This window comes from Etheostoma spectabile, chromosome 1, assembly GCF_008692095.1.
Source record: "Etheostoma spectabile isolate EspeVRDwgs_2016 chromosome 1, UIUC_Espe_1.0, whole genome shotgun sequence".
Classification (NCBI taxonomy): domain Eukaryota; kingdom Metazoa; phylum Chordata; class Actinopteri; order Perciformes; family Percidae; genus Etheostoma; species Etheostoma spectabile.
In genome coordinates, this window is record NC_045733.1 from 22,585,260 (window position 1) to 22,602,345 (window position 17,086).

Consider the following 17,086-nt stretch of genomic DNA (forward strand, 5'->3'; position numbering starts at 1 on the left):
AAATAGTTACCAACCTTACATTTCGATGTCAAGGCCAACATCTACCTGCATTTTTAAGACCCAACATGGCTGAATTTGAGGCCCGAAATTCTACCCAGGAACAGCCCTCCTTAAAACCTAAAGGGTCCATGAGCTTTGCCATTGTTGTTTCCTTTCACTTTTTGTTGGTTTTTCTACTGGTGGTTGATCCTTTAACTATGTAAATACCTTGCATATCCACACTCCTTATGTTTCTTTATTTATATTTCTACTCTGATATTTATATACTTTGTGCAACACAGAATTTCCCTTCAGGGATCAAAAAAGTATTTCTGATTCTAATTCCTCAAACAAGTCTGAAAATGATCATGGATGATCATGGCGGTCATGTCATCAGACCTGTTCTTATGGCCAATGGTACAGCAATCTTAAAGTTGATCTTGTTAGTGTACCAGTTCTTATGGACACAACTGTCAAATTTGGTCCTTAAACATACAACTGTGTCATGCTTAACCACAGTTGCGGTACTGTTTTGGGGAAATATAACCCGAGTAAAATGTATTTCTTCCTCAAGAGCCTGCTGTGGTGTATGATTAGAAATTAAACCACAATTATTTATCCTCCGGGTCACAGTTAGGTGTTGAAATCCAATTTCCATTCACTACCTTCACCTACACACACACACACACACATACACAATGTGCAGACAAAATCACCAACTTAACAAAAGATTTTAGTGGATAAAGTGAGTCATATTCAATCATTAATCATCAAATCTCCAGTCTTGAGTGTTGTGGAGTATTTTCTTAGTTTAGCACTTGGGCCCAGTTTAAAAAAGAATAATTGGATTTATCCTTGAGCACGGGTGGAAATAATGAGGCCACTTCTATACGTTCTACAATTCCAATCGTGTGTGTGTGTGTGTGTGTGTGTGTGTTCTCAGACATCACAGCAAAGGAGTTCATTGAACTGAGAGGGAAGCAGCGGAGCCGCTGCGAGCTGCTGGTGGACTTCCTGTCTGAGATGCTCTCCGTTTCATCTGATGACGTCAACGTCTTTAGCCTCATGGATGTGAAGGAGAGAATGCTAGATGTCCGCTTTGCTGTGCATGGTGGTCCCGCCTTCCTCCAGCCTGAGAAAATCCATGGCTATCTGGCCGCCCACAAACAAAAGGTAGGTTGTTGACTGTGTTTTTTAGCCTTTTTTTTTCATATTGATACAATACATGTCTTACAATCTGGTTGTTTTGTTGGCTGACTGACTGTCTTAAATTAATTGACAAGACAACCTTTTGAATAACACGCACATAATCTACATAACGTAATCCAACCAAATGCAAACCAGTGAGCAAGGCACTGGAAAAGTCAAGCCACAAAGAAATCTCACATGGGGCTCTTTTTGGTTGCAGGCAGCAGTTTTGCCTCCGGCAATGTTTTTGCTGAAGTCTGAGGTAAAATCCAACAAATCAGATGTGTCAGTCAAAATGTGGCACATTGTCTCTGTTTACTGGATGCAGGACTGACAATTCTACAAACAACACAGTGCAAAAACCCAACTACATCACTATTAAGAGCAGTGTCAAATAGTTTGGACTCATGCTGGACAAGAAACTCATTTTAGAACACCTGACAACTGACAATCAGACATCTGTAAATACTGTAAAAAAACTATCCGTAAACTCCAGACCTTTTCACATATTCCCCACTTGGGTTATTTTTCAGGAAAAGCTTCTTTTTTTTAACATATTTTAATGTTTATGCAAGGTTTTCTCTGACTATCTACATTTTCAACACAATGGTTGGCAGTGTTTTGTATTATTTCCCACCACCTTGGTTGAAAATGGTAACAAAGGCTTTTTTTATGTCTTTTATCAGCAACTACTTTGACATGCTTAAACCTATGCACGGCAGTCGAGTGTGAAGCCAACGGGCAGGGGAGGGATGACACATAAACAATTGTGATAATAAATTGCAGGCATACGTGAGGCAAATAAATGTGCTTGAAATGAAAATTTAGCTTAAATTACAAAAGGAAACAGGTGTTTAGTTTGAGTACTTGTGTTTGGACCCCAAGGTGCACAGACTGAGGCGGGGATGGTTTTAAGGATGTTAATTGAAATATCCAAGAGTGTCTGCGGAACTGGCTGGAGGAAGTCGGAGGCAATTGAGGGCTGGCTGGCATAGGTGGAGGAGATGGCGGGCTGACCAGAAGAATCACTTAGCACTGGTTGGCCTGTCGGGCATGCTCTAATTAAACTCTAATTAGTCCAGAAATACAAAAATACTGCAGAATGTTTAGTCTCACGTAAACTAAAAGTCAGGTTACTTACTAGAAAACGCAATAGCAAAAATTATCCCAACTGCACTGGCATGATCTGGCAAAGGAGTGGCGTCCTGACCAGGCTTTTATGGGTGGAGTGATTACGAGATAAATGCCAGGTGTGCCTTGTTGCAGAGACCCAGCTCAGGGAGCCACAGCATCTGCTGCACACACTGCCACAGAGAAAAACAGAAAAACCACGAACACAAAATCCCAAGACATCAAAAACAGACACCTCCATGACAATAGGAGGACATCCTCGACTCCTTATGTGAGGCACATGTGGTTACCATGCGTACTGCAGCAGCCATATGCATATCTACCTCTACTAGTATAAAACATTTTCAAACGATAACCAACCCTATAAATAAACACAGTTGTTTGCCACTGATGTCTAAAATAATGTAATAGGTTGGCATTTCATTTCCAGAATTAATATAAAGATAAAAGGCAGAGAACAGAGGAGGACACAGAGATGTGACAAAGTATTTAAGCTATTTAAACAGTTTTAGACTTGGTCAGTTTAATACACTGTCAATGTCTTCTCTGGTCCAATACTTTCTTAATAAGCCAGCCAGATGACACAGTTCAGCAGGAAAGTAAATGTCAGTCTGACCAGAAAAGAGGGAGTTATATACCAGTTGCTGAAATAGTGAGTAAGTAAAAATTTACTCCAAATTCCAGTTTTTAGGAAGTGGCTTTGACCCAGCATGGTCCAGAAGCCCTAGTTGTTGTATGAACACATCTAATGGGGTGTTGTGTGTACTCATAAAACACAATCCCTCACGCCGTGTTCTTTTCATAAAGCAGTCACTCTAAAGGTGAACACACAAACTCTGTACATCGCACATGCCACGCACGTTTTCCAGCCTTTTTCGTGTGTGTGTATATATACATATATCTTTTAGATGGATAACCAAGTATCTGCTCATCTAATTCAACATAAAGAAGGACTTGCTTTCACAACAGTGTTTGCTCGTTATGGTGGGCATTGCAGCAACAATGCTTGGTTCCCACTTGGGTTTCTGCTTTGATCGTTCCTGCCTGAAAACATCTCTCCATTGCAGTCCAGGCCAGTGGACACGAAAACATCACAAGTGTTGTATGTATTATTTAACATTGCTGCTCATTTGTCCTGAAAACTTTCTCAATTTATTTTCCACAGTGAAGAGTTGGACATGACAGGAAAGCAAGATGTCCTTAGCCAAGTTAGCATTTCAATGGTCTGAGAGAATTAGGGCATTTTTGACTACATAATGTATCATTAAAGAACAAGCAATGCACAGTGGTAGTCAAAGGTTTGGACACACTTTTCACTTGAATGAGAAAAGTGTGGCCAAAACTTTTGACTGTTACTGTACAGGGGGAAAGACATATACTGTACCTTCAACTCTTTTAACCTCCAAACTCAACATAATGTATTTACCATAACTCTTCTGTAATATATGCTTTATATTTTGATTGGCATACTTTGTAAGTGTGGTCTGCTTGGAGCCTCTTTCATTATAATGATGATATCAGTGGAATCAGCGCAGCTGCATTTACACCTGGTACTGAGTTTAATTATCAGGCCAGGGCCTTTCTGTGCAGTTTTCATTTTGCCCATATGTTCACATGGGTTTTGACAATGTCCTCTGGTTTCCTCCCATAGTCCAAAGACCTGCAGGTTTGGGAAACTGAGTATGTGTATGGTGGGATACTTCACCTCTGCAAGATCTGCCAGATCTGCCATCCTGAGTGGAGTTTGCTTATCGAACGTTTTGTTAAAATTTCATCCCCTTCATCAATTGTCTCCCCAGTTCCTACACAGTCCATTGGATGTGAATGTAAAAAACTCTCCAACTGAAGCTGATAGTCACCACTTTAACCTCATAGTCATTGTTATATTTCAAAACCAGTTGGCATGAGCACAGAGTCAAACAAAGAATGCGTCACTGTACTCGCACTGAATGACTTCCCAGTACCTTTTGTCACTGTATCTTTTATTGTTCAATTCAAGCTAGAAAAAATACTCAATATTTCCATGTGTCTCTTGTCAATTTAGGTTTTCATGTTCCCTGATGAAATGATCAAGAACTGTGAACATAAGACATTGAACCCCTTCATCCAGGCCTTTTTCTATATATGGTGTCAAATTTGAAATGCTTCAACACATAACATGTTAGATTGTGCAGTCTCATGATTAACTGGTTCACTATCTTCCTTTTTGGTGTTAACAAAGAGAAAAACAAATAGGGCAGTGGGGTATGCACTTAACCAGACGGATTACAGAACTTCCCCTGCTGAAGTACAAGGCACAGCCTGCACTGAGTTTTCCGTATACACTCTTGCAGTCAAGAGCTATATGATCATTATGTTCAATAATATTCAAAATCCAAGGGATTGGCCTACAGTGTTTACTTTAATCACACCAAACAGCTATATATTAATGTGGTATTGGAAATGAAGAAGAAAAAGGACTGCATTTAAATTGTCTGGTTAGTTTGAATACATAAGAGTGATACAGAAATAGCCAAAGGTGATATGTCAGATTAGATCAGGCAGATGTCACCATCTTGGATTTAAGAAAGTCACAAGTGGTTTACAGAGAGGGAGAACCCTTTTGAATGTAATTGAACTTCGCTGTACCACTTCACTTACCTAAAACACTGCTTTTTTGTCTAAAATCCTAAGCCAACTCAACCAAAGGTACAGCTTGTATGGTTTCTCTGGACGGACCACCTGTAGTGGACATGTCTTACTTCTTGTTAGTGTCAGTGATGATATGAGTCTCCACAGATCATCCTCCACCTAAAAAAAGCAGACAGACCATTTCTGTTATTTAGGACACGGGGAAATGAGGTCTGATTTAGGCCATTGTCTTGGACGGTTTTATCTGGGCCAACCCCGGTAACACAACTTATTTCATCTTTATTCATAGTCCATGAGTGTGGAACATCCTTTTAAATCCTACCCAATTTGACTCTAACAGAAATGCACAGTGTGGATAATGCCTGTAATACTTTGGCTGTTGTGGTCAGGAAGCAAAAAAAGAAAAGAACTTCCAACACAACTGTGCTCTTTCTAATGCAAGCAAGGTGTGTAAAATAGATCCTCCTATATCCTCCTTTAGTTATAAATTGTCTTAATAAATTACATTTCACCCTCTAGAGAGGGCAGGCAAAGCAAAATTGAAAACTTGAAAAAGGATACCAACATTATACAGAAGAGGGTTAGTAAAAATCAAACGTTTCACTTCATCACACTGACGCTCCCTGGCCGCTGGCTTCAGTCAGACCTCATTTCACGTTTCAAAAGTCTGAATGGGAGAAGGAGGTCTGTTGTGTGTGGTGCTGTGGTGTGTGTGTGGTTTGTTGTCTGTGGGTGGTGTTGTGTGTGTGTGTGTGTGTGTGTGTGTGTGTGTGGGGTGTGTGTGTGCGTGCGCGCGCGCATGTCTGAGAGAGAGAGAGAGAGAGAGTGAGTAAGAGAGGGGAGTGTGAATCAAACAAGGTTGAGTTTAATGCATTTCACCAGTAGGGAGAAAGAGAGCGATGACCCAATGTCCTCAGAGGAAAAGGGCGTGGTGGTGTGTGTGTGTGTGTGTGTGTGTGTGTGTGTGTGTGTGTGGAGCAAATCCAGAGTCCAGTCATGGCCATGGTGGTCAGTTAAGGTCAATCACCACTCAATCCTTCCCCTCTCTCTTCCCTCCACTCCTGGGTACCATCTCTTTGTTTCTTTGTTGGCTTTTGTCGAGGAAGACAGAAGTTTACAGACGTGGAGAAAAGCATGCAAGTATATGATAATGTTTTTAGGATAAGAAAAGCATGACCACAGAGAGAAATGTGAGATGTGAAGCGTGGTGATGGAGAGGATGAACGAGAAGTATATTGAAGATATAGGGAAGGTGGGGGGCTGGTGGATGGGAAAGAAAGAGGAAGAGTGGTAAAAAGGAGGGATGGTTTGCTGAAGATGAAGCAGCGCTTATGTTTAATGTTCTCAATTCTCCAGCAATGCCTCAAAAGTAGGAGATTAAAAAAAAAAAAAAATCTACATTTCCATTGTCTATTTTTCTCCCGGCTCTACCTCAATAGTGGGAGTTATCCGTCTGTGTTTTGACTTTTAATGATACCACACAGGTTTTTTGAGTTTAAAAAAAAATCATTGATATGGCGCTCAGATACCAAGGTTCATCTTGTCATAATATTAATGTGGCCCTGAAGGCAATGGAGATGATTGTGAAAGCTTCTCAGGGCTTTGGAATAATACCCGCCAGTCCTTTGTTGCTTGCTATACACACTCGTCTGCCTTTTAAAGATCAAATGTATGCTCTCTGTACATTTCCTCAACCTTCGGGACGCTATATACAAAGGATCAGACATGCTGATTAATTTTCAGCCATGTAGGCTTTGGGGGTTAAGAGACTACATCCAGTGTGGAATAAAGTATTTTGTAGAGAAACAAATGTATATATACTCTCAAGCAGAGATACATATATTTACAGATATTACTATTATTATTTGATTAATACAAATCTTTCCTCATTATTTTTAGCAGCCCTCTCTATGATGTGTATGCTAGTTTAAAGGCCACCAAAATGATGCTCAACCTTTATTTCAGATTTTCTCTCAACCGCCCACACCAATAATGACATTATTATAAGGTTATTTTAACTTGCACATGGACAATCAATCAATCAATGGTTTTATACTATACTATATATCCCAGAACAAACTGTAAGGAAGCTCTATCTTACAAGAGAAGCAAGTGCACTTTTTAATTAAATCTGTAAATGTATCTGTAAATTAAGGTCAACCCTTGACACACTGGCTCCACTAAAACAGAATAAGATGACTTTAAATCCGACACCTCCCGGGAAAAATGAAGGAAAATTAAATAATTAAAGAGAAAATGTCAAACAGCAGAAAGGAGATGAAGACATAATAAATGAATGCTCAATTATAAAATGTTCAAATGTTGTTTACAACAAGACAATTAATCATGCAAGACGAGCAGACTTCTCAAAACTCATAACCGACAATTGACCGTTTAATTAGTCCAGCGGTATGTTTTCCCAACTCCAAATGTGAAACATTCACAGTCCACTTTAGAGATAAAACAGACTCTAATAGGTTGAATGGATAGAGTATAAAAATCTCAATACTGCATACACTTTGTTTTATGAGGACACACTGAATAAATGTCTCCTGTTTGAAGCTAAGATGCTTGGTAAAGTTATTTACTAATTAAATCCTGCTTTTTAGATCCAATTCCCAAATCTAAATGTTTATGGATTTTTTTGTGAGAGAGTTTCTTAACATTGTTAACTATTTTTTCAGATGGGCGTTTCCCCTCTGCTCTAAAGAAAGCCATACTTAAACCTCTTCTGAAGCAAAACAATTTAGTTTCCTTAGTTGCAACTTCACAGTCTGATTGGCCTCTCGGGTTCTGTTTTTTAATGGTTTTAAATGATATCCTAACAATAGAGAATGTTTTGTATGTATGAATAAACGTTCTTCTAAAATAAATAAAGTGGATTTTGGTGTTCCTCAGGGTTCAATTTAGGATCCCACACATTTCACAAACTGCCACTTGAAAACATAGGGTCAGTTTCAGCAAATATGACCTTTAAGGTCTTTTTCTATGTACAGTATATGTCTGTCTATTTATTTATGTTTTACTAAATGGTGTAGTTTGGTATTTACCAAGTTGGAGTTTTTATGTATTGCTAATGCGGCCTCTGGTGTTCCCTCACTATAAATTGATGAGATTTATGATTGCGTTTCCTCAGCTCCTGTTTTTATTTTGAGGGAATGCTCTCATTATTGAGTGTTTCATTAATTACAATGCCACTTGTACTTTGTATGGATTCTGTGAAGCCCTTTGTGTTACATTTTATATTCATGACAAGGGCTATACAATAAAGTCTGATTGAATGAGTGATTAGTATTTCAAAATATAATCTACAGAAGACAATGCAGAGTACATTCCCACCTGAAAAGAATTAAAAGAATGAAAGAAACACAAATGTGCTCTCCTATCAATAATTAAAATGTCTCATTAGCATTCCAAACTAACAAAGAAATGAATCATGAATAAAGCCCTATTTTGGGTGCTATTGAACAGGATAGGGGTGTCCTTGATTAAGAATTTTCATTGTCAAAATTGCTTGGTCAAGTCTTGGTTTTAGTTTTGTTTGTATCGGTTGTTTGCTTATTGTCACTGATCCCCCTTGTTTAAGCTGTATCTATCTATTGAAAAATAGCAAAAGAAACAACCCAATGATTAGCCGAGATACACGTGACTATCGCTTAGCTGATATTTTAGAATGGACTGTGAAGTGTTTTGTGTGTGGAGCGGAAAGACAGACAGAACACATCAGTTGGATTGGTTTCTCTTTTGCGCTTGCTTTTTGTGGTTGAAAATAGAACTTTAGTCCTTCCCCAGACTGGTGTAGTAATTTTTCTGTATATTTGATTGAGTGGCAAACAAAAGTCAAAAGTTATTTTTAGGTGAATATCTTAGCTGTCCACCTACTGTTTTTTAACCACCTGACACCCAGCACAATGCTGACACCTCTCCGTCCTGTCTGTACACCTTATGTCTCCAGCCTCCCTAATCATCCCCACCCCTTTCTCCTCTTCCCCTCCGTACCTCCTCATCCCTCTGCAGACAGTTCTGCACTGCATTAGTGCATCTCATTGGCTTTAAATGTCAATGATTTGAAGGATGCAATAAGGTTGTATAAAAAAGGGAGTATGAAATAAAGGCAGGCAAAGGTGTAAAAGATTGGGCTTCAGTCCATCACAGTTACTTTACATGGATCAGTCACAATAGATTCCAATGCTGATACTGTAATCACGATAAAAAGAAAGTAGAAAAAACTTGCAAAGAAACTTCTCCTGGAGCATAATTCACCTTTAATCTTTCCATTTGCGTGTTATTTGCAGTGTACGTCCTTACTTTATTATGGCTAAATGGTACTCTTTACACATTGTACTCTTTTTAAGTGGCTTACTGCCTTTTAAGTGTAATTTTATGATCAGATGTGTGGGTTAAAACATATTCATACAACATTGTTACACAAACTCTTTAAAGGCTAAGGCTAGCAATATTTTCTTTTTATGTCACTTTCTCAGCCTTCTGAAGCTCCCACACAATCCCCACCCATGTTTAATTGAATCTGCTTGAATTGAAGGCTGCACATACTCAGAAACATTACAGCCAAGGGAAACCAATGATTAGAAGGATGTGTCCAAATTGACTATTAAGTGGATGCAGTAATGATGCAGGTAGGTTAACTGAAAGCATGGGATTTTGAATGGAAAAAACACCACTAATTATCTTTCCAACTGTTCAGTATGTAAAGCTCAACAACTATGAGACATCAGTCCGCAATAACAATGATCCATGAAACACAACCTGTATCAAAGGCACAGCTACAGGAACACAGGCCATTTGGTGGAATAAGTGGAATATATGTGAACTGCATGGTTAGTGAGTGCAGTCCAGTCGCACTAAATGATGTCTAATCAGTCCAGAACATTGAGCATGAAGTGACCCTCTTTCGGTTCAACAATGTTCACATTTAGTGGGTATGTACTGTATGTGTGAGAGTGTGTCCATGTGTGTCCATGCCCCTGTGCATGCCTACACTATGATTGCATGCATGTGTATGTAAACTCCGTAAAATCTATTTGACCAGAGTCACTCTAACCAGCCAAGGACAGCACAACCAATGTGGAACCAAATGCCAAACACTGTACATTCACATTGAATCTGCACTTTCCACGTCAGAATTCTGTTGTTTATCTGTGTGTCAGTGTGTGTGCACATGTGTTCATTGGTTTGTGTAAACTGAATTAGCCAGACATTATTACATACACATACATTTGCATGCAATATCTTATATTATGGATCACTGAGTCAGTTCCTCACATGTCATTTCTTTTTCAAATGTACTCAGGTTGTGAAATGGTAATTACATGGATAAACTGTTAATTTGTTTCAGTACACCTCCACAGAAAAACAAAATTAAGTTTTTGAATTGGGATTGGTTTAGTCTCCAAATGTTTGTCAGTGAGCATAGATGAAGACATTAAAAGACTCATATAAGGACACATGACCATAATTTACCTCAAACATGATAGCAAATAATGCAGGAAGATCCCTTTTATTGTTAAAGTTGGATTGGTGTTGTTTCTTTTTCTCCAACAAGTTTGGTGATTTCTAGCCGGCGTGGCAAAAAAACTTAAGATCACTCATATGTTCCATATGTTGGGTCCGCTCTGCCAGCTGTTAAATATTCCTTGATTTTTAATTAAAGAATGTGAAAAGATTATTAGGATGTATTTGCATATCAAGAGCCTCCCTCCCATCTGATGTCTGTAGCTGCTTCTCTGTAAAAGCTAAAGTTAACTTTTTCTTTCAAATTACATTTTGAATGATACAAAGTAAAGTTAAATTAAATATTTGAATGCACTCGCCCTCCATTTCAGAGACCCAGATTCATTACCAGGCTATGGTGCTTCTGGCTTGTTTGTGTCCATTAAACGAACACCATTGGTAGTGTTTGTGGGTGTGAAGCCGGTGGGGTATAGTTGTCACTCCCCCAGCACCACCTTTTGATAGTTCAACTGATCATTGTGGATGCATTTGATTAACCACCTACAGTGGCTTGTTATTCTAACCTTAGAATATGTTGCTAATGGCGTACAGCTTAAAATTGTCAGGCACTTCTGAACTTTGGTTCCACATTATGTGCATCAATCTTCATACCTTGTATTCTGTGTGTAGCTGCGTGCACCGGACCATCACCCCCATACTGTTTGGTACGAAAACACAAACCGTTACAGCCCTATATGCCACCCGCTGGGGGCTAGTAAGAGTGACTGTGTTATATGCCACTTCCGAACTTGCATTTGCCAGTGCCATTTGGAGTGGTGCAGATGTCAAGCCCAGGAAACTATTATAGTGCCTGGAGTGGTTGGAACTATAAAAGTACTACTGAAGTTTTACCTTGTTTCACCAGTACACTGTCAATATCTGGTTTCTTCTCCTGGTTTTTCTCCATCCAGCTCCAGTCATTCCTTCAGGTCAGCGTGTCCCAAGTTCGGGTAGACGAGTGTCCCAGCTCGGAGTGTGCCGGGGCCGGTGGCTGCACCAACGTTTTGAATGTGCGGGACACACCCACAATCGTGGATTGTGGGACTATGAGTCTTGTATCGGTGACAGTGGAATCCACAGCTGTGTGCTCCTGCCCAGGTAGAGAGCAGTCCCATCAGCCCTGCACCGCATACCCCAGAAACCCCTGCTTCAATGGTGGCGTGTGTGTGGACACTCAGCATGGCTACAGGTAAGTTAAAAATGAATGAATGTCATACCCAAAAACACAGCCTGAAGGGGCAGAGTTTAATAGCAAGCCATCACTTTTTTAATAACACCAACAGATTTCTCTTGTTATTCCAGTTACATTATGATAGTTATCAATAGCAAAATGTTGATGCCTGCATGCCATGAGGAAGCAGAGCCTGGAAGAATTAGTGCAGATGAAAACAGTTTGGTTTCCTTTTCAATCCTCCTGTCACTTTGACTTTATCACTGCATTAAAAACAATAACCTAGGGCATCAATGCTATTTAGTTTCCCAAGTGATTTATGGGACAGAGAATTTAGAGCTTAGATATGACTAAAGCAGGAGTTGTCAACAAGTAAAAATATGAATACATGAATAAAATGATGCAATTTTCTGAAAGTATTTATTTGTAAATGTGCACGTGGTATCCCAGTGGATTGACATGGTTGAAACGTAGATATGTGTAAACACACTATGTATTAAATTTATTTAACCACTTATTTTTCACCATAAATGTTTGATATTACACCAGCCACAACGCAGCGCGACCCAGAAGTGTGCGTGAAGCGGCTCTCTGCTCCGCTAAAGATACACGCCATTTCCACGCGAGGCGGTCAGGGTCAGACAGCAGGAAGTGAAACAGCGAGAATAGCCAGTCAGTTTACCAAAGCAGTGATTATTCTGTAAAGCAACAATAGATTAGAGACAATATAATCTACGAGTCAGGCAGTAAGAGGTTCTTGGTGTGCGTCACAGACAACGGAACAAAATGGCGGCGCAGCCAGAACACAGCACAGACGCTGTGTTCCGGCTGCCCGGTGGAAAATCTGGTGTTCCTTTATCAATCTCACTTTGCCTTAGTCTTTTATGGAAAAAATATGGCATGAAATATTTTATTCCTTCATTTGTTTTAAAAAAAAACAAATCACTGAAATTATTTCAGCTTTTTGTGAGCTGAGAAAATAACAGTAATGAGCTGGTGATGGAAGAATCACAGCAAGTGTAAAGGGTAATTCTGGACATGATTGTACAATAGAATGCCTCTCTATCTTTCTCTCTCTCTGTCTCTCCCTCTTCTCCCCCTGTGTGTTTAAAGATTAAAGTTGAAGCCACATAGGAGGCTAATTTTAAAAAAGCTTTTGTATTATGTTGCTGGAGATTCTCTACTTCTATTTCTCTATCTCTGTGCTCGCTTTGTTCTTTGCTGTTTCCTGGCTATGGAGGTTAAAATATGAGATAAATTATTTTAACCTCTGTCTCTCCCCTGCTGTCTGAAAGTTGAAGCCTCATTATTAGGGTATGAAGCCAATGGGTCCATTGGGTCTTGCTTTTGAAAAATGTGCTACACAGATTGCAGTAGTCTTAAGTTATTTCAGTGCATATAAAGCATCATAAATCACCATCATTTCCACTGTCTGTATTTAGCTGAAAAAAACGTTCTCATGCCAAAGCCTCAAGTAGTACAGCTAAGTACTTGTTGTTTTCAGATTTCTGTACTGTAGCAGAACGCACATATATGAAGACGTATCAAGGTCTCATGAAATGCCTTTGAGATGTTTTTCTATATGAAACAGGATGTTTGGCTTGTTCGGTCTGACTCAACTACGGTGAACTGCTGAGATACAGTAACAATCTTTCTGGAAAGTTTAAGTTGGCTTTGATTTCCATTGTTGTCAATATTATCATATAATTAGTGTTAATTCTGTGCTTTGGATTTTTATTTTTTATTTTGCAGTAGAATATAATATACATTCAACATACCACTTTTTAATAATGGCTTACAAAAAAAATAGGACTGACCTCAAATTAATAAATTCTTAGTTGTCTAACACTATTTTGATGAATAATCGATCGTTGTTTTAAAGTGCCCATATTATTAAAAAAAACGCTTTTTCTGGGATTTGGGGTGTTATCTTGTGTCTCTGATGCTTCTGAACTAGAGGATGGATACCCGACCCGAGCCCGACGGGACCCAACGGTACCCGACGGGCCGGGCCGGGTTCGAACAGATTTTTAGAAAGGATGCTCGGGTTCGGGTCGGGCTCGGTCACATCAGCGCGATAAGGCATTGAACATTTTGAATTTAAAACAGCTTATTATGTAGGTAATGGCGCTTGCTGCCCCGTGTGCATTGATGCGCTCATCTATTTCCGAATGCCTTCCTACAATTGCTTAATAAAAGCGGCTTTCCACACAAACAAACGTACATGTGTCATTAGTATGAGAAACAAATGCGATTTTAACTGTGTCGGGCTAGGGTCGGGCTTGGACATAAATATCTTAATGCCTGTCGGGCTCGGGTCGGGTTCGGTTACTGCTCTGTCGGACGCGGGCCGGGCTCGGACAGAAAAATCCGGCCCGATCCGCACTCTATTCTGAACACAAACAAACTTGGAAAAAACTATCCATGCTGTTCTGAGTGAGATCCGGTTTCTGAATGTCCTCTGTCTTCAGTTTCCTGGTGAGCTGTTCAACATCTGAACGTCTTTCTTCGTCTCTAGCCGATATCAGGTGGCTAACCGTAGCACATGCTAGAGCTAGCATGCTAGCACGTTTTCAATGGCAAAACACTGCTCCAACAGCCACTAGTTGACCATAATCTCCAAAAGAACTACTTCCTGTCCCTGTTGTGCCGGTATTCCACAAGTGGCCCTCGTCTAGAAGAAGTCTCCCAGCTAATCCTGCCTTGGACTGACCAAAGCTGGAGAAATAGTTATCTAGCTGATGGGATCTTACCGAGCTACTGAGCATGTGCAACTCCCAACAAAGATATAGAATAGATAGATATATAGTATAGAAGTGAGATGTCTCCCTCTGTAGCGAAAACAGAGGCCAAAACACACAGGGTGAAAACGGGATCTGCAGAAACGTACAGTACAACAAAAATATGGCGTTTTTTGAAAATGAAACCATTTAAACCTATTCTGAGCAAGCTCAAATTACAATTATGAACCTGAAAACTAGCCTAACATGGGCGCTTTAAACAACAGATTTGTAAAACCGATGTTCTCTACAAAGAATCAGGCAAAAGTACCAGAGAGAGAGCTCATAGGTTTTTTGGTAATAAGTCATTTAGCATGAATTAAGCATTAAAAAATGACTAATCAATTAAAGAAATCAACAAAGACCAAAATGACTGATTAGTCAACTAATCGACTGACGGGGCAGCCCTACAAAAAACTGACCCCAGATATGATCCAAATACATCCAGTGCCACAACTAATACCTCAATATGAACTCCATGTGACCAGCTTTTCCTTTGGTTTGGTGGTAAAAGGTTTGGCGTTTTGGGTGCATACTAATCCACTTCTGCTAGTTTAATGGTGGAAAAAGGGTTCATGTGCCAATGCATGGTTCAAAAGGGTTGTACTTAGAGTCTTAATTAATCATAGGTGTGTATTGGGCATACACATCTGAACACCTGGCCTCCAGTCTTAGTACAATGTGGGACATTGGTTATGTAGGAAAGAAGTATGAGACAGTAATCAATCCGTAATTATCGGCTGATGATTTTCTAAACAAATCCAGTAGTTATTCTATTAGTTGGTCTATAAAATGTCAGAAAATAGTGAAACGTTAGCCCCAAGTCCCAACTGTTAAAGTCCCAACTGCAAAGAAGACAAAGACAATGCGTTCACATTCAATGCTATTGAGACTTAACTCAACAAGTCATTCATTTCCAGTACGTAGTGCCTGGTCATGGAGAATTAAGACTAGTAAGACAGTATGGTATTTTAAGAAGAGGAGAACAAGAGAGAAGATGGAAGTAAAGGGAGTAAAAACTGGAAATTAAGGGAGTGAACATAACCTCAAAGAGACTGTGAGGAGAGTAACGGTGTATAACTGTGTTCATGCTGTGTTTAGTTAAGCAATTCTCTCTTAAATGATGTCAGTGATTAAAAAATGGGAAGGGAATGAACACATCAAAATAAACAACCTGCCCTGTGCCACTAAAGGAAAGTTTTATTTAATACTATGGCAGCAAATGTTCCAGTAACCCCATTACTGCTGAGCTCTTAATTTGAACTCCCAGGTCTCCTTTTCACACTTATTTTGCTTATTACCAGCAGAGTATGTTGGTTTTCACTGGTGTGTTGGCAACTGTCATGAGGTGAATAAAATTACGTTGCAATTAGTAATTGTATTCATGCCGAAGGGAATTCTTGAACTTAGAGTTATTAACAGCTGCTACAGCTAAACATCATCGGAACAATTTCCAATTTCAATAAGTGGCAGCGTTGGCATCGCCAGCTACAGTATGAGGCAAGAAGGACGTAGTTCAACCAAGCATGTAAATGTTAACTCACCCCCGTAGGACCGTACACAGTGTAACACAGTTGTTTCCTAGTAACTGAGACCAGACTCGGGACCCAACTCAGTCTGAACAGGTCCGAGTGGACTCACTATCAGGTCTGATCATATTAATATTAAGATTAATGTATCGTTTATTAATCCTGCAAGGGGAAATTACAATGTACACTCGGTTGTTATTACACACAGGCCTGAATTACACACACATGCATTAAATGGAGAGATATCAGAGTGAGGCGGCTGCCCATGGAAAGGCGCCCAGAGCAGTTGCGGGTTCGGTGCTTTGCTCAAGAGCACCAGGAGGCATTGCCAAGGACTACAACCAGAGACCCTCTGATTCCCAACCCAACTCCCTTTATACTGAGCTACTGCCACCCCCAATATACCCCAACATAGTGTGTCAGGTAAAACATCATATTTTTTGATGTGAGATGGCAAGTGTGTAGTGTTGGAACTTGATTGTTAGGACATGTACTGCCACTTTTTTTCATCATGGCTGCTTCTTAACTGGCATGGCATCATGCTGCTGCCTGTGTTAATGTTCCCTTTCTGTTTGGGTCTGATCTGTTCAACCACATTTTGGATGGGGTCTATTTTTACTCTGGTCTGTTTTGAACAGGGTCTTTTCTTTTTTTTTAAGCATGTGAAGTTTGGTTATGTTTTTCACATGTCTATTAGATCAGTACAACAACTTTTCCTAAAGCCCTCTGAAGTATGAATGGTATTTGTAGGAGATGGATGCACTGAAACATTATGAGAGTTATCTGTGCTCTTCTAAGATAGCACAAAGAGAGTGGAATGAAAGTGTTTGAAAAGGGGCAACATGACATAACCATTCTTTTCAGGCTCACGTTCAGCTATTTTATTTTGGGCTCAATCTTCTCTTAATGTGAAAGATAGGTATTAACACCAAGAGTGGTTTAAAGCTTCAGTAGGTAACTTTTGTAAAAAATGTTTTTTAACATATTTGTTAAAACTGCCACTATGTCCTGACAGTAGAATATGAGACAGATAATCTGGGAAAAAATCAAGCTCCTGTGGCTCCTCCCTGTGCTCCTACTGCCACTTGCAGAAATACACCGCTCCCGGTCAGAAACAGCCAATCAGAGCCAGGAGGACTGTCTTAGCAGCGTCAACCACTCTCGTG

The 17,086-nt window shown here is 39.7% G+C and overlaps 1 protein-coding gene across 1 annotated transcript in view; it reads left to right on the top strand.

The window, feature by feature from the left end:
• The window catches only part of LOC116692225 (neural-cadherin-like), a 347,629-nt gene that overhangs the window by 216,780 nt on the left and 113,763 nt on the right, over window positions 1-17,086 (top strand). Inside the window, 2 exon segments of the mRNA XM_032520340.1 lie at window positions 923-1,152; window positions 11,352-11,629. Of these exon segments, the coding sequence (XP_032376231.1) occupies window positions 923-1,152; window positions 11,352-11,629 (508 nt within the window).